The 19622-nt window shown below is 36.2% G+C and overlaps 1 protein-coding gene across 1 annotated transcript in view; it reads right to left on the minus strand.

Moving 5' to 3' along the window:
* PLCXD3 (phosphatidylinositol specific phospholipase C X domain containing 3) overlaps positions 1-19622 on the minus strand; it is a gene marked incomplete at both ends in the record, with an annotated part of 167513 nt that overhangs the window by 61733 nt on the left and 86158 nt on the right. Inside the window, one exon of the mRNA XM_080719173.1 lies at positions 6124-6832. Coding sequence (XP_080575299.1) covers positions 6124-6832 — 709 coding nt within the window. The remainder of the gene's footprint in view (positions 1-6123; positions 6833-19622) is intronic.

The raw sequence follows: 19622 nt of genomic DNA on the forward strand, positions 1-19622 counted from the left end.
TAGTAACTCTTATTTGTTAATTATGTGACTAATTTAATTTGAGAATTTTTAATATGGTACTAGACATCTCAAGATCAATTTTCACTTCTAATAGACTTTAACAATACCTACCTTGTAAGGCTATCAGGAAGATTAAATAAATTCAATTCATGTAAAGCTTTTAGTGAAGTACCTGCCATATTATGGGGTTTCACCAACTGTAGTTGCCTTCCCTCAGTTGGGTAATATGTGTGCATACACACATCTATATCCTGAGCATTCTACTGTACATTTAAGGCAATGTCTGTGATTATGAGATTGATTGGGCAGGGCTGCACCTTGCTTGATTCTATATTCATATAGAATGACTTTGTGAATGGTGTCCCCAGTATTTCAGAGGGCAGTGCTGTCAATAGGGATGAAACCACACTATGTCAACATTTTTATGTCTCTCTTCCCAGCAACTTGCTAATATCCTACTTTGTTTCCCTCTTTGTACTAGTGTTTTTATTTTCAGTTCATCTCTACTTTATTCAACCTACATAATTGGGTTGGTTTTATCCCCTAACATCCAGTTCTGATTTGGCCATTGCTGTTCAGTATCTTCCTAATACATCTTTTGTTAAACCCAGAGGCCCATAATCTTCATTTTTCTTAAAGCCATCTCCTAGTTTCCTTTGCTGTCACTCTGGTATGGCTAATCCTGACTTCTCTTGTCCTCAAGAATTCCCACCTTTATGCTAGTTCCCCAACTTGGGCAGGTACCTCCATCTATCTATACTTGTCACACCACCATCCTTTCCTCCAAGTCAGCTAACATTTCCCCAGGTCTGTCTTGCCTCTAAATCATCATAGGTTTTGATCTTTAATTTTCTCATTTTTTTTCAATTTTTATTTATGTCATTCATTGTTTGTGTTTTCAAACCTACTCAACACTTAATGAAAACAATAACATTTTACCAACATTAATATGCCTCAAAGGACATTGTATTTAATGAGAGGGAAAAAAGTTATAATCATATATAATTAGGCTACCCTAAAATGTTCTATCTTCCTGCCTTAGCCTACCAACTCACTGGGATTACAGGTGTGTACCACTGTGCCCAGCAGATATGTGGTCTTAAAAACATCACACAATATTATCTCCCTGCTATTTGTGAGACTCCAAAGAGGTGATTATAACTTTTTTCCCTCTCATTAAATACAATGTCTAGAACAAAATTGCCAGTATATTCAAGTAGACTAAGTTAAATTTAGGACTTATCCTGACTTATCTTATCAAATAGCTTCTATGAATAAAGCTCTGGACTTAAGTCCTTTGAGGCATATTAATTAAAATTATTTTATTCTTTATTTTTTTTTAAACAGGGTCTCACTGAGTTGCAAAGGTCCTCACTAAGTAGCTGAGGCCCTGTTTCAGTCTCCCAAATGCTGGCATTACCAGTGTGTGCCACCATGCCCGGCTACCTTTTTTTTTCTGTTGGTATCTTGCTAAATTGTTCAATAATAGGGCTGGGGTGTGTAGCTCGGAGGTAGAATACTCCTAGGTTCCATCCCAGTACTGCAATAAAAACAAAAAGAGAGAGAGAGAGAGAGAGAGAGAGAGAGAGAGAGAGAAAGAAAGAAAGAAAGAAAGAAAGAAAGAAAGAAAGAAAGAAAGAAAGAAAGAAAGAAAGGAAGGAAGGAAAAAAAGGGCTGGGGACATAGCTTAGTGGTAAGAATACTCCTGGGTTCAATTCTAGTACCTAAAGAAAAAGTAAAAAAAAAATTATATCTGAGGTCACACAAAGGCTCAGTTCTTTTACTTATAAGAGGGGATGGTAATAGTGCCTACTACTAAAAATTATGATTTTTCCTAAAAATTCTGACAGGTGATATAACTGTATTTTTTAAACCGAAAAAATTTTGTCTCTATTAATTAATAAATATCCACAAATTAGGAAAAGACTTGACTCAAGTTGCACACCTTCCTTTTAAGAATGTGTGAATATTGTGGGAGTGAAGTGTAAAAGCTGGTGTTTGAAAAATAAGTTAAAAATAGGTTTTTAAGAAATAAAAATCTGTGTTTCTTGGCAATGCTAAAATGTAGAAAACACATCTGCAGTATTTGGAACCAGTGGCCAGATTGAAAAATACAGCACCTAAATCCAGGCTGGATTTAGTTTTCCTGAAAGCCACCCACAACTTCAAACTCTATTTTCTAAATGCATATGCTCAGAATTTTTGTTAACCCAAATATTAGAAATGATTTAGAAAATTGAGGAGAAGTGAGCTAGTCAAATGCAGGATATAGTTCAAGCTCCACATTTTGTAGATGAAAATACTTAAGACCCAGAGATCATACAACTGCCTGGCATGATCTTTGGTAGCACAGAAGAGCTCATTACATCTTTTGGTACCAAGATGGCACTTTCCAATTCAGTGTTTCTGTACAAAAGCCAAAAGGGCAGTGGCAAGTTCACTCTACTTTTAGGTTTCTTTACTTGGCAGGAAGAAAAGGGCAACAAATTCTCCAGAGCCAAGTGTTGCTTCACTGCCTCATTCACAAATAGTAAACTGTCTTTGTCAGGCAAAACCCAGCGGCTGACAACGGCCTTTATCTACGGACTCCATCCCAAAGCCTGCCAAATAACCAAAAATAACAACAGTAACCAAACCAACCAAACCAAATCAAATATCTCTGAGCTTCATATTAGCACCACACTCAGAATACAGTTTTGCAAACAGTTAAAAAGGAGGTCCTCTTAGTACTTTTGAGACTGAACTCCACTGGAGAATACTATTGTACACATATAATGGCAAGCAAATGGAAGACACATTTTCAAATTATTAGCAAATAATTTGCCTAATTCTAGACTGGAAGAACTTGATTTTACCTTGATTTCTACTTTAAAAGTCTCTACCCCAACTTCTCTTTTACTTTTCAATGATATAGTTTTACTAATCCAGATATATAAGCCAGAAGCAAGCAGAAGTTTTGAATTATAACAGGTGGCCGAAGACGGTCCTTCAGAATGAATTCCATGAGCTGTTAATAAGTGTTATCTAACAAAAGAAAGTATGTGGAAAACATTCTATTAGGTCAATTTAAATAGGATTTTTCACTCAATTATTTGTTAGTGCCTTTTATATGCTAATGTGTACTTTGAATCTTTAGAAAAAGTTGTGTAAAATACAATTTTCAGCACTTTCCTAACATATTTTATTTTTCTTCCCACAAATCCTACATTAGTATCAGTGTACTAGTGCATGAATAACCAGAAAGAAATTTAACTGGGGCTCAAAAACTCCCAGAGTACATCAAATGCAAGGACAGGAAACAAAAGAAAACCATTTATCCCTTGAGTGGATTCTTCTTGATTTCTTCAAAAGCCAGTCCTTACACAGGGAAAATCAGGAAATGGTTCTTCATCCAAGGGCAGGCAGATTTGTGGTATGGGGAAGTGCTTTCCTAAACACAGTTATAGAATAGAATAGTAACTGTAAGATGCTATAAGGAAACTTGCGTCATATCAAAAAGTAAAAGTTGAAAATAAGTCTTCTTGCATTCAAGGATAGAGAAAAATGAAGAGAACGGGAATCAGTTTATCCCCTGGCTTCTCCTGCCTCTTTTTCCACTTCAGTTGGCCCTCGGGAATTCCCACAATATGGAGACTCTATGGGCCCAAGCTAACAACAACACATTCTCTTGTGCATTGTGGCCTCATTTTCTAATTTGACAAAATAAGGGGTAAATCATTATTTACCAGAACAATTAGTATTTGTGGAAAATGCTATCTTCTTGTTTTGATGAAGATTCTGATGGATCTAGCTGAGTTTACGCACAGAAAGGCTGGAGAGATGAATAGTTAGCACGATCATTTAGAGAAGAACGTAGGGTCCCCAGAAAAATCTGAGTGCAGGGGAAGAAAATGACACAAAGTATAGAAAGAGGGGTTCTGACCAGCAGGGGTGAGGCTGGGGCGCAAAGTGTCACTGGGGAAGATATCTCATGGCAGAAGATTTGTAAGAGCAAATCTAAAATTCTATTTTAAACTCTGTGAACCTCAGTGATTATAAACATTTCCCTGTCTCATTAGATCTTACATCTCAAAACCATTGTACAAACACCATGAAGCCAGTTTCATGCCTCAGAATAGAACGTGGAAATCTCATAGAGGACAAGTGGCCCATCACATGATGATGTCATGCAACAGCACCAAGGGCTCAAATTTAAGAATGGAAGAAACCTTGGCAGTAGCAGAAACCATAGGGAGGGCCTTGTACTTGCATAGAGTAGGCAGTGAAGAATTGGTAACCGTATTTATATGACAGGTAATAAGGTGATCTCAGCTATTATCTGAATACCCAAAGGACAAACCCTCTACTACAATTGGTAGAGCTCTCATTGCCCCATGATGCCAGTAACCCTAAATGAGTTAGCGCTTGATCCTAATGACCAACTTGCTGCATATACTTGGCTGTCTTGCTGACACTTTAAATCAGGTGTGACCATGACTGTATCTTTTCTACCTCTGGCCTGAGTCCTTCTGTCTTTGTTTCCTGCCTCTGTGAATTTCTCTTTCCCCCACCCAACTTCTCAATCATACTTACCTCTTCATTTATACCACATAGCTAACAAGTCACCAAATCATCTTAATTTCAACCTCTTGCTTATCATTGTATTCTAAGTCTTCTTTCTGGGTGTTGCTTGCACTCTCTTGCTAACACAATCCTAAGCACCTCTTAATGGTTCACTCTCTCCACTCTCTTTATTTTTCAGTATGCACCAGTAATTGTCTGAAATGCAGATCTGGTTGTATTGAGCTCTCATTTGCTTATAGAATTGAAGTTGTCTGTGGTCTGGTTAAAATACTTGTTACAAGTGTACTCTTTCTAGAGATTACAAGCTTCATTTCCTGTTATTTCCTGGTCCAATGCTATAAGCCCCCCATACTGTTTTCACTCCAAAGTCTTCTCTCCTCATTTTCTTCTTTCTGTATGCAAAAACCTTGACACTGAGTAAATATTCATGCTCTGTCTCTTTATAATAATTCAGACTATAAAGATAAAATAAAATATCTGATAAGGATTTTTGTTCTTTCCTCAGGTGCTGTTTATATTGTTTAGTATTTTAAAAGACTAAATAATATGTATGATTCTGCATGTTGTGTCAAACTTATAGGACAGCGATACAGAGATCTTTGATGATTAGTCAAATTATACCTTACAGGTAACCTCCCCTCTGCATGCTGGGCTCGACCTGTAGAATGTCTACTCTCTAGAAAATAACCCTCCCTCATAGGACAGCATGTGTAATGTATTAGGCTTAGGATGTGATTTGAAAATGGATTCTAAGTATAGGTCTCATCATTCCCTGTCAAAGGGGCCTTAGGCAAAACATTTCACTTTTCTGAGTCTCATCATTTTTTTTAATCTGTAAGACAATTACCTACTTCCTAAGATTGTTAACAGATCAACTGGAATTTTGTGTGTAAAAAGACTCGGCATAGAGTAGAGAAAGGGCTTTGACATCTCTTAAGCACTACACAAATGTAAAGAATGCTATGCAAAAAGAATTAGATGTGGAGTGAAAATACATGGTGTTATGGGTTGATGTCTTTAACAAAAAATATGTTAAAGTCCTACCCCCAGTATCTGTGACTATGACCTTATTTGAAAATAGGGTTTTGTGCAGAACTAATTAAGATGAGCTCATTTGGGTGGGCTTTGATCTAATATGACTATTGTCCTTATGAGAAAAGGAGAAGATATAATCATAGACAGAAGATCAAGTGAAGGAAGGGGCAAGCCAGGAATGGTATAGATATGAGCCATGGGACACCAAGGCTCACCAGTCAGCACCAGAAACAAGAAGAGAGAGAAGAGAAGAGAAGAGAAGAGAAGAGAAGAGAAGAGAAGAGAAGAGAAGAGAAGATCTCCTTTAGAGTCCCCAGAAAGAACTAATCCTAATGACACCTTGACATCACACTTATAGCTTCTATAACTTTAAAGGAATACATTTATGTTGTTAGTGGTACTTGGTTTTGGCCTCTCTAGGAAACTAATACAAAATGGCATTAATTTTTGCTCCATCCATTACTTATTGACTATGAATTTGACTTGAATTTTGTGACCCTTTTCTGATACAGCGGAGACACTCACCTTTCTGTTATTGTTTCTCTGAGGCCACTTGCGACACCTTTGACCACAGTGCTAGCTTTGGGAGTCAGCACCACCTGAGATATAAAAAACGAGCCCTTCTTTCTTCTCTCAGTGATGGATGCCTGAAGAAACTGGATGAGCTTTTCAGGATCTGTGGTGTTGGCCCAGGGTGCCGGCATCATCTGCCCAGGCCAGAGAAAGGGCACTTCCAGAGCCACTGGGCTGTGGTAGAAGACCAGCACTTGGTAGTCCTTCTCCCACAGGTATTTTAAACTAACTTCCTGGGCAAAAATTGCTGGGCACATTTTGTTTCCATAGATGTCTTTCAGCATTTGGACCAGTTTTTCATGGTGATATTTCTGCATCCCATAAAAATGGTTGAAGTCCAAGAATATGACCTCCTTACGGTGATCTGCGAGGAACGCGTTGATCTCTTCAAGGCCCTCATTGACTTTGGCACTGAATAATCCGTGAGCAAAGTAAAGTTCATTGTCAGGATCTCTGGGTTTGGTGGAAATTCGAAGATCAAAATAACGGATTCCAGCTCCTAGCTGGCCAGTAAAGTTCATTGTTTGAGTGGCTAACCATTTCCGCATCAGTTTCTTGGCTACAGTTCCAAACACAGAGACAAAATTCTGGACAGTTTCTGGCTGTTCAGGACCTACTGGAGAGGCTTCATCAATGTAGAAGCTGAAGGAATCATGGGATCCTAGGAGAATAAAAAGACACAGTATGATTAATGTCCATTCTTCATCCTCCTAAAATGCTCTTTTGCATTGTATCTATACTTTTCCCTCAAGGGAAATACTAATCAAAATTTAGTTCATTCTCATGTCTTATGAGGATCCTTTTTAAATCCTAGTCTAGGACATAGAATGCTTCAATTGACCAAGTTGATTATAAAATAATAAGAAACTTTTTTCAGATCAATTTTTTTGTGGTACTGGGGATGGATCCCAGGGGCATTCTACCTCCAAGCTATACTCCTAGCCCTACTTTTTATTCTTTATTTTGAAACAGGGTCTCACTGAGTTGCAAAGGGCCTCATTAAGTAGCTAAGGCTGGCCGTGAACCCAGATTGTCCTATTTCAGCTTCCCAAAATGTTGAGATTACAAGCATGCACCACACTACACCCAGCTTCAGATCAGTATTTTAAAATTCATATAATCACCTATTTTTGTCAACTGAGAACTTAATGCACTCACTAGAACTGGCTGACTATAGAGGTGCCATAAGAGATCATTCATATAGTGAAATTCATAGAGACCAGTTCTCAAACACTTTGCCTATGATTTTTACTTTTACTCTTTGTTTTGGGTTGGTTTTAAATTTAAAGGGATTATCTGAATAAATGATGACGATCTTTTTACAAACAATCTGTATAAATTGCTACCTTACTCACTTTGAAAAACAGGAGATAAAGGGGAAAGGAAAAATAAGAAAAGAAGACAATACAATGCTGACATACTTATTTTAATTTCCAACCTGTGTTTGGAAATTGTGAACTTAGAGGAGACCAAGTACTTTTTACATGTGGAATAACAAAGATTTTTTCTTGCAAGTCAATGCAACTGACAGCATTTAAAAGTTAACTCAGGCCGGGCGTGGTGGTGCACACTTCTAATCCCTGCACTTGGAAGGGGAGACAGGAGGATCGCGCAGGTTCAGAGCCAGTCTTGCTGGCTTAAGAGACTCTGTTTCTACATAAAAAGGTAAAAAAAATAGGTCTGAGAGTGTAGCCCGTGGGAGTGTATCCCGGAGGTAGAAGGGCTTCCAGGAACCCCAGTACCACCAAAAAACAAAAAAACAAACAAACAAACAAAAAAAAAACAAATTAACTCAGACACTCTTCTTCGCTTATATTTTCTCTCAGGAGCTGGCATCCAAATTTAGGATAATTTCTTCTTCAGAAGAACAAGGTTGCCGGGCATGGTGGCACACGCTTGTAAACCCCGCGCTTGGGAGGCTGAGACAGGAGGATCACACGGGTTCGAAGCCAGCCTCAGCTACTCAGTGAGGCTTCCAGCAACTTAGTGAGTCTCTGTTTCCAAATAAAATATAAAAAAGGTCTGGGAGTATAGCCCAGAGGTAGAAAGCCTCTGGGTTCCACCACCAGTACCACCAAACAAAAACAAAAACAAAAACAAAGTCTACTTAATTATTTGTGTTTGGCAGTTATATGTACCAAAATCTCATACATTTAGCCATTCATGGTGGCATACACTTGTAATCCCAGGACATGGGGGGCTGAGACAGGAAGATGCAAATTTCATGGCTAGCTTCAGCTACTTAATGAGGCCTTCTGCAACTCAGTGAGACTCTATTTAAAAATAAAAGATAAAATAAGGCTAGTGTGTAGTTCAGAGGTAGAATATTCATGGGTTCAATCTCCAATACCACACACACACACACACACACACACACACACACACACACACTTCTTCATACAGGTAGTGAAGACCATGTGTATGATTTGCCAAAAAGGATATAATGCCATTTAAAATATAATTGGGACTCAATAAAGAAAAATTATTTCTAGGTTGGATTTTATTTTCCAAATCCTCCTTTAATTTTAATTTGGGGGCATGATCTACAGAATAGCTAAAAATAAACTAATATATCCTGGGTGCTTCACACATCAGAAAGGGCAGATGCACTTCAAATTCTGACACCTTTTCTTTCTTCTTTCATGACCTTATTCCAGTACTGTCACTCTCCATCTGTTACTCAGGCTCCCTGAGTACATCTTGTTGCCTCAATCCTGGTGCAAGCACAGCTTTTTCCAGCTCTTTTAAATACTTAACCCAAAACTCAATTACACAAATATGTACAAACACATGTACACACCTCTAACTTTATTCATTCAATTCCTCAAGGTTTTTGTTTGATAAACTTGGAACAACTTTTTTCAGCTATGCAATATTTATTTCTCCCTACACCCCATGTATATATCTATTTCTCCATCTATATGTCTCTTCAGGTTTAATAAACCATAAGAATCAGAAGAGCAAGAATTTCAGAGGTCATGGTAAGTTGTCAGAAAAAATACTTTGTAAAATTCTTTGATACCCTTCAAATCATAACTTTTAATATTTAGAAGACATAGCCTTTCAGGATTATTAGATGTTTTTAAACAATAAAAAGTAACCCAAATATAAATAAATATTGCATTTAGTGTAAGCTGAAACTGTGTGACTTATTTATCTTTAGTAGATGGCATGGGAAGAATATGCTGCCCATACTGATTTACTTCTAAATCAGTAAAACTGGTATTTTGGGTATGGCACTGGCAAATTTTAGTAGGCATTTAAATTGATGCATACTTATTTATTAGTTTATATTCATATTCAAAATACAGTAGAGAAATTTTTGAAATAGCTATCCTATAAGCTCAAATAAAATAAGATATGTCCAAATTTAACTTTTCTTCACGAAAATCAAAGGCAATATATGGCTGCTTGGTAAATTATAATGATGCAGAGAGTCAGGCATCAAAATAAATTTTCAAGTTGAATCATATAAGAAAATGGCTCATTTAATGGCTTTGAGATTTAAAAACATTAGGCAGTGTAGTGTACTGAGGGCAGCTTGGAAGGGGAAACTGGGAAGCTCAAGTTCAAACTCAATCAGTAACTCATGAATCAACAATGGAGGATTATCAGATCGTTAGCCATCGACATGGCTTTGATCTTCAAATTTGCTAAATTAAATAAAACACTTTTTGCAACTACTTCATAGAATCTCATAAGGAACAAGTAAACTTATGTTCATTAAATCCCTATAAAAGCACTTTAAAATTAGTAATTTTTATTTTATTTTTTAAACTTTTTTATTGGCGCACTATAGTCTCACATCATGATGTGGATCATGTTGACAATGGCATATATTCACACAGTACTCGGTGCCTTCCTCCCCCTCTGCTTCCCCATTTCCCTCCCTCCCTATGCTGAGTGCCCAGGTTAACAATGCTATATTCACATCACATAGTCGCATGTGGCTTTTTTATTAATGAACCTCAGCCTTCTTCCTCCTCTACCCTTCCTTCCTGGCTTCGCTGAGGTTTCCCCTCCATTATATGGAGTCCCTCTGGTATCTCTAATACCAGAGCACATAATAGCTTGAGCATATCAGAGAAAACATACATCCCTTCTCTTTCTGTCCTTGTCTAATCTCACTTAACATAATGTTATCCAGGTCTTTCCATCTTCTTCTCTGAAAGAGAGCTAATATGTAGAATTTACAAAGAGCTTAAAATACTTTATACTAGCAAAACAAATAACCCAATTAAGAAATTGGCAACTGAATTAAATAGACACTTCAAAAGAGATACAAATGGCCAACAGAAACATAAAAAATATTCAACATTATTAGCAATGAGGGACATGCAAATCAAAACTACACTGAGATTCCATCTAACCCCAATCAGAGTGGCACACATAAAGAAGTCAAATAACAACAAATGTTGGCAAGGATGTGGAGAAATAGGAGCTCGTCTACACTGTTGGTGGGAGTGCAAACTAGTTCAGCTGCTATGGAAATCAGTGTGGAGATTCCTTAGAAAACTAAGAATGGATCATACAATCACCATACAATCCAGCTATACCACCACTAGGTATCTTTCCAAAGAGGTTGAAATCAGAGAACTACAGGAACATATGCATACCCATGTTCTTATCAGCACAATTTGCAATAGCCAAAATATGGAACTAATCTAGGTCTCCATCAAGAGATGAATGACATACAAAATTATGGGAAATATACACAATGGAATTCTACTCAGGAATAACGAAGAACAAAATTGAATTACCATTTTTATACTCTTATAACTAGTGAAACATCTTTCACCTGAGGATAAGAAAACATCACCAAGACAAATATACATTGGTATGCTGTTTCAAGCTTAAATAGAAGGAGGGCAGGGACAGAAATTATTTTATTTGCAAGATTTAGGTTTGGGGATATTTACTGAAATTTTACAAAAATAAAATAATCAAAATTATCCACTGCTTGTTTCTTTGAACAGCATCTAAAGATTTATATTCTGTCATATATATATATATATATATATATATATATATATATATATATATATATATATATATATAGTGGTACTTGGGTTCCTGGAAATGCTTCTACCTCCAGGCTACACTCCTAGACCTATTTTTTATATTTTTATTTGGAAACAGGGTCTCTTAAGCCAGTGAGGCTGGCTTCAAACCTGTGCGGTCCTCCTGTCTCCACCTCCCAAGTGCGGGGATATTAAGGGTGCACCACCACATCCGGCTATATTCTGTCATATTAATTAAATTGAGGATATACATATATGCCCTGTATATATACATATATGTATATGTATACATATATAAAATATATATTTTCAGTATATATAGGAAAATAATGAATGCAGCAGGAGAAAAATATATATGTATATATGTATATATGTGTATATATATATATATATACATACATACACACACATATATCTATATAGTTCTTTGGGATGAACTTTTTTATTCTTTTTTTTACTGTATAATAAATTTTTTATTGGTGCACTGTATTCATACATCATAATGGAATAAAAAAACTTGTGTAGACATACTTGCACACATCGCCAAGTTAGCCCCTACCCCACACCATTCTCTACCCCTCCTTTCTTCCCATGCTTGGCTTACTGGTTGAAATCTAATATTATACCAATTTATCCAAATTTAACAATGATAATCTCACAGATTCATTTGTCTGATATGAAACTTTTGATCACTTAGAGATAACATTTCAATATTTCTTTTTGCTTTCTTTCTTACCAGAGGATACTTTTTAAGGTGAAACTATCATACATTTTTTTCCAGAAAAAATCTACCCTAACATGAAATATGAACTCTAAATACCCAACACAATCTCAAAAAAGAACAAAGCAAGAAGATGTACATTTTCTGATTTCAAACCTTATAAAGCTACATTAATTGAAACAGTGTAGTACTGCTATAAAGGCAGATATATAAACCAGTGGAGTAAAATAAAAGCCTAGAAATAAATTCTTCTATATATGGTCAAGTTATTTACTATTATTATTTTTTTATTTTTATTGCTGCACTGTATTCATACATCATAATGGGATTAAAAAAAAAAACTTTTGTAGACATACATGCACACATCACCCAGTTAGCCCCTACCTGATCCCCATCCCGTTCCCTCCCCATCCCTCCTTCCCATGCTTGGCTTAGTGGTTGACATCTAGTATTATAGCAATTTATCCAAAATTAAAAATGATAATCTCACATAACAGTTTCATTTGTCTGATACCAAGCTTTTGATGACTTAAAGATAACATTTCAATATTTCTTTTTGCTTTCTTTCTTACCAGAGAATATTTTTTTATTTTTTTTAACGTGAAACTATTATACATTTATTTATTTTTCATAAAAAATCTAACCTAACATGGAATATGGACTCTAGATACCCAAAATGATCTTGAAAAAGAACAAAGCTAGAAGGTGTATATTTTCTGATTTCAAACCATATAGAGTTACAATAATTGAAACAGTATAGTACTGTTATAAAGGCAGATATATAAACCATTGGAGTTAAATAAAAGCCTAGAGATAAATTCTTCCATATATTGTCAAGTTATTTTTGACAAAGTTTCCATGAACATTTGGTGGAGGAAATAATCTTTTAACTAAATATTGTTGAAAAATAATAATTACATGAAAAAGAATAAAATTTGACCCTTACCTAACACCATATACAAATATTAACTCAAAATAGATAAAAGACCTAAATATAAATCTTAAGACTAAAAACTTTTAGAAGAAAATCTGGGTCATAAAACCTCACAGCATTGAAATTGGCAGTGATTTCTTGAATATTATTTCAATGGCACAGGCAACAGAAGGGTAAACAAACTCCCTAAAAAAAAAAAAATGTATATCCAAAGACAATGTAAACAGAGTTAAAAGTTACTGATAGAATGGGATATGGTCAAGTTATTTTTGACAAGGTTTCCAAGAACATTTGGTGAAGAAATGATGATCCTTTCACTAAATATTGTTGAAGAATAATAATTACATGAAAAAGAATAAAGTTGGACGCTTACCTAACACCATATACAAATATTAACTCAAAATAGATAAAAGATCTAAATGTAAATCTTAAGACTATAAACTTTTAGAAGAAAACCTGGGTCATAAAACTAAACAACGTTGAAATTGGCAGTGATTTCTTGGATATGATTTCAAAGGCACAGGCAACAAAAGAATAAACAAACAAACTTCCTAAAATAAAAAATTATACATCCAAAGACAATGTAAACAGAGTTAAAAGTTACTGATAGAATGGGGTAAAATATTTCCAAATGCTATATCTGAAGGTATATTAATATTCTAAATAGAAATCCTAAAAATTAGCAACAATATAAGCAAACAATACAATTTAGAAATAGGTAAAAGACTAAAATAAATAATGAATCTCCAAAGATTTTAACCAATAAACACATGAATATATTCTTCTTTGCTTAGTTGTCTGCTGGATGGAAAATCTTGTTTCTCTGGTTCTGGTGTGTATTACCTATTTCTTCTTTGTAGCTAATCTTTTTGAGTATTTTCTCTAGCGCTGGTTTTGAAGACATAAATTCCTTGAGTTTCTGTTTGTCATAGAAGCTTCTTATTTCCCCATCTAATTTTATAGATAGTTGTGCTGGGTAGAAAATTTTTGGCTGAAAGTTGTTTTCTTTCAGAGTTTGGAATATGTTACTCCAAGCCCTTTTGGCTTTCATGACTTGGTTTGGGAAGTCTTGGTTTGGTCATTTTGACAATTATGTGGCATGGGGAACCTCTTCTCTGATCCTAGTCATTTTGACGATTATGTGGCATGGGGAACCTCTCTCTGATCCTATCTAAAGGGATTTCTATAGGTTTCCTGGACCCGTGTATTGATCTCTTACTCTATGTTTGGAAAATTTTCTGCTATTATTTCTTTGAAGAGATTATTGATCCCTTTGGTTTTACCTTCTTTTCCCTTCTCTATTCCAATTATTCTTAGGTTAGCTCTCTTAAAATGGGCCCATATTTCTTCAATGTCAGATTCCTGCTGTCTGATTTTTTTTCTAAGTTATAAATTATGTGTTCATTTTTGGAGTGATCCTCTTCTATGAGTGAGATTCTATTCTCCATGTGGTCTAATCGATTGTTTATACTTTGAATTGAGGCCTTTACCTCAATGATTGCATCCTATATGTCTTTTAGACTCTAAATTCTTTTCGAAGGTCCTGTATTATTTCTACAGTTATATTCCTGATTTGACCTTCTGGAGATCTCTGAATTTCTGTGTTATCAGGTTCTGATAATGATTTCAGAATTTTGTGCCTTCCCTGGATCACTACGACTTCACTTAGGGTGCTCTGTATCTCGAGTCTGTGGTAATCTCTGCCAACGCTACTCCTTCACTGGGTTGGACTGCAAAATCTCAGACCCAGGGAGATTATTAAAGTCCTTGGGCATGCAGTACAGGAATTTCTCCTTTAGGGGCCGCAATTTCACTCACGGTTATTGTGCATGCTGATCAGGAACTGTTGAGGGTGCGGTGAACTTGCTGTCACTGCTGGCAATATGGTGCCTCTGCCACACCCTCAGCCATGAGGCTGGTGCTGCTGGCAATATGGTGCCTCTGCCACACCCTCGGCCGTGAGGCTGGTGCTGCTGGCAATATCGCGCCACTGCCACACCATCGGCCATGAGGCTGGCACTGCTGACAATATGGCGCCGCTGTCATGCCCTCGGCTGTGAGGCTTGCATATTTCTTTTCTGGTTTTGAGCTCTGTTCTGAGTCCCTGGAAAGCATGATGAGCTTGGCCACTGGAAGTTTTAGGCATTCTTTGCGCTGAAAGAACTGCTGAATTACACCCAAATGATCCGCAGCTGCTCACTTCAGCTCCTTGTTTACCTTTCCTCTCTGGAGCCTGGTGCTGTGAGGGAAGATGCTGCCAGCATGGCCCCGCTGTTGTATTGCGGGTTTGATTTCTGGTCTCTGGTTGTTCTTCTAGTCTTTTTTTTTCTCTGTCCCTTGTGTTTACATTTTTTATTTCTCTGCTGATGGCATTTTCTGGCTATGAAAAGCGCTCTTTTTGTGGCAATAAAGATCAAGTTTTAGCAGGGCTCATAAACGCTGATTTTTTTGGTCACCATCTTCCCAGAAGTCTGGGATGAACTTTTGATTGGTATCTCCAATTAGCTATAGTTCCATTTCAAATTCTACAAAATTCTGGGTTTAATAAATATCAAAGAAGATGTATTAAGTCAACTTAATCAGTCAACCTTTTGACCAAAAGGCCCATTGGAGCTAAGTTTTCACTTATGTGATTGTCAATTCCAATATCTACATCCTCACTTTGAAATTCAGGATCTGACTATGTAAAATAAGGACTGTCTTCTCTGCTTGCCTCAGCAGAATACTGGGTTTGCTCATGGGAGGTTGTGTGTTTGGCTTCTCTCTGCTTGCCTGTTCTCTTACTGTTACTTGGCACACCATTTTGATGCTTCCAGCACAACTGCTTTCTAGAAACAGGTTTTCTGCATATTTGGTAGTTTGTTTTTTGTATTATGACAGGGCTAACACTATGATAGTGGGGAACCAAGAGTATTTTCCATCTACCAAACAAAAGATGGCTTTGTGGAAAATAATGAAAGGGTGAATTTTTTTTCTGAGGCTCTTTTCTAGGGTGGAAGAAAAGTGAGTGGCCCTATTTTCACTTTTCATGAGAAAGATGAAATTCTGGACTGAAGTTGCCCCTATTGTCTTCCTTTTGTGAAAGTCCTAATCTTAATCCTTGTTTTGTGACCTGCATATATCTCCTCCTGTGTGATAACTTTTTCCACTAGTAATTATCTTTCTTTCCTGTGAATTTACAGTTCATCTAGTTTGAAACAAGTTGTAATTGTATTGGATGTTGTTAATAATGGTTGTCATTTTCACTGAGTTTTTCTCTGCCTTTATGATTTCTTATCCACCTACAGTTTCTAATATATACACACTTGGTTTTAAGATAGATAATAAACTTCTAAGTAAAAACAAAACAAAACAAAAAATCTTATGCCTCCTAAATCCTTGTGTCCATTATTGCATCTAGGTATATTTATATAAATCATATGGTTCAATTTAATGAGTCAAAATTGCTCACATAGGATATGCCATGATAGTGAGATAACTACTTCTACTACTAATAATTTTTACATATTAGGCCAGGTTAGGGTATTTTATGAAGGTCCATAACTGGCCCTCTTTTTCTTTACCATTTATACTCAAGAATCTCAGAAGTTTAATTTATGCAGTCTGGATCTCTCTTTCCCAACTTTGGTTCCAATTTTAACTCACTGTAATAAGGATGTCACTATTATGATCCATAAAAAATTCTCAGTGAAATATCACAGATGACTACTAAAGAAATCCCACCAGACACTTTTGTGACTTCATTACTAAATCTTAGCTCAAAGCTGGATAAGTAGACAGATAATGCTATTGAATCAACAAATTGATGAACCCTGATAGCTTTTCTAGAATATCTGATACTACCATTCTTCCTTCTTAAAGTATTTCCTCCTTTGGTTTTGGGGAGACAACCTTCTTTTTTTTGTGTTGTCTATATTTGACACTTCTCAATATCCTTCACCTCCTCCTCTTCTAATCCTTCCAGGTCCTAAAGTAAGGTATATCCTTAATTCTACTCAAGACCTCAACTTGCTTTATATATTTTTATGATCTCATATTGATTTCTTTAGCCTACTTTACCATTCTATGGATCCATCAAAAGTTGATTGTCGGGGCCCACTCGGCTGGACCGAGATGGCACCCAGGCTTGTTGCCAGCGTGGATTCAAGATAGTGCCTAGGCTTGCAGCCAAGTCATGAGACTCACAAGATGGATGTCTCCTTGAGCATGTGCAGTGTGCCATGCTACGTGCCTGCAGAATGATCAGTGATGCAAAGCCTCATGCTGCCACCAGCCTGCCTATGAGAGAGTCAGAAATGTGCATGCCCTAGCTGTGGGAAGCTTGGGGTTGGTAGGGAATAGAGGGAGGGATTATGATGCTGATATAAATTGTGCTTGTTGTACGCACTGTCAGACATATTAAGAGACATATTAGAAGAGACATATTGAGACATATTAAGGATCCATTAAAGAAGAATTCATATTTCAGCTGAAGAGGTGTCTGTGTCGTTCTCTAAGCCCCTGTGGGTCGGAGTCTTAGGGGACGATAGTTGATACCATCTAATTAGTCCTGCATTCTAGATCTCCCATCTGCTTACCAACCAAATGCATTTTACTGCTTTATGGACACCTTGAACTTAGAATACAGAACTTAATATGTGATCTTTAAAGCTTCTTCCCTCTTGTCTGCTCTCATAGTTAATTATCTCATTATCTTTTTATCTCATTCTTAGGTTCAACAGCTACTCTTTCTTAAGTCTGATATTTAATCAGTTTTCAAGTTGTACTCTGTCAAGGTACATATTATGTAGAGATAACAAATCTATTCTCCCCAGATTCTCTCCCAGATCTGTTCTCTTTTTTCCATTCCATTGCCACTGGCCTGGTTTCTTGTGGGGATGGTTAAAATAGCTATCAGGTACTGCTTTGACTCAAGCCTCTACAATGTCCTCTGTATCCCAGCTGTTATACCCAACTTTCTTCCATAGGCATCACACTGCCTCAGGTAGCAGAATGGATGTAATCTTTAATTGTTTTAAAATTTAGCAAAAAAATTCTTTATTTTTATTAGTGTAATATAGTTATAATAGTGAGATGCAAAGTGATACATTCATATTATCACTTTGTATATATATACCACAGCATCTCTTAGTGTTGTTCCCTTCTGACCCCCCCTCACTACCCCCTCTTTTCTCCCAAAACACACTAGTAAGGTTGTTAGTGATACATTCATTCAGACATGGATGTAATATTATTTATCTCTTCCCTTTGTTAAGCCTCCTTTCCCCTTTTACTTCTCTCTCCCCCATCTTGTTCTACTACTCCACTGCTCTCATGTCTAATTTTCATGAAATCTTTTCTTCTCCTGTTATAGGAGAGAAAACATAAACCTTTGGCTTTTGGGGACTGGTTGCATTCACTTAACATAATGTTTTCTAGTTCCATCCATTTTCCTGAAAATGACATAATTTTATTCTTCTTAATGGCTGACTAAAATTTAATTGCCTATATATCACATTTTTTAATCTATTCATCTGTTGATGAATACACAGGTTGGTCTTTTAATCTGGCAACTGTGAGCTGTGCTGCTATAAACATAGGTATACATGTGTCACTATAATATTCTAAACTTAATTCTCTTAAAAAAAGATACTAAGAACTGGTATAGCTGGGTTATATGGTGGTCCCTACCATTCCTACTTTTGAGTAATCTCCATAGATGTTGCACTAATTACATTCCCACCATCAGTATATAAGAGTTCCTATTTCCCCACATCCTTGTCAGCATTCTTTATTGTTTGTATTCTTGATGATTACTATTTCAATAGGGCTTAGATGGAATCTCAGTGTAGTTTTGCCTTGCATTTCTATGATTTCTAATGATACTGAACATTTTTCACATATTTGTTGGCCATTTGTATTTTGTCTTTTGAGAGGTTTCTATTCAGTTCAGTTGTTCATTTTTTGATTGGGTTATTTTATTTGGGTGTTAAGTTTTTATACTTCTTTATGTATTTTAGATATTATTTCTCTATTAAAGGAGTAGTTGGAAACATTTTCTCCCATTATATGGATATAATCTTTAAAAAAGAAATATAATTGATTCCAGCCCAATATGCTGGAGTTCATTAACAATTTTCTCTTTCTTGAGGTCTTATTTTCATAAATACTTCTTTGGACTGGGTAATCTATTTGATATCCAACTCCTCTAGAGAACTATTTATATTTATAGCTCCTTACTACCCCCAGACGGCTAAAATCCCAAACCTAAATATAGACTGTTAGGGCCTGGTCATTAGCTGAATCTGTCTGCTAGTCAGTGTTCCTTCAATGCCACGGATTCCAGAGTGCAAATTAGTTGGTTCCATTAACTATGCCTCATACACTAAATCCCTAAACACCATGCTTTGTGAGAATACAAGGACTCTGACCTCAGTACATGATGCTCTTGACAAGTGAATCTATATTGCCCTATTTCTTACAGTATTAAAATAAATAAAATCCACTCCTAACTTCCAATTATAACGGTGGAGAGAAAGTACACAGATTATTAGAATAATATTTATATTCTGATCATTTTTACTTGCTTTGAAAGACAATCAATTTTCTCCAATTGTGACTACATGATGCTTAATCTGACAGGGGTAAAAGACCTTCAAAATTAATCACTTGGTTCTTACCTAACAACCTACAACTAATCTTATTAATTTTTGTATACACTGCTGATTAAGCTGATCAGTTGTTTGGGTCTTTTGAAGACAAAGGCAAAACCTTACATAGAAAGGATCACATCTTA

This window comes from Muscardinus avellanarius, assembly GCF_963383645.1.
Source record: "Muscardinus avellanarius genome assembly, chromosome: 1".
NCBI classification, from domain to species: Eukaryota; Metazoa; Chordata; class Mammalia; order Rodentia; family Gliridae; genus Muscardinus; species Muscardinus avellanarius.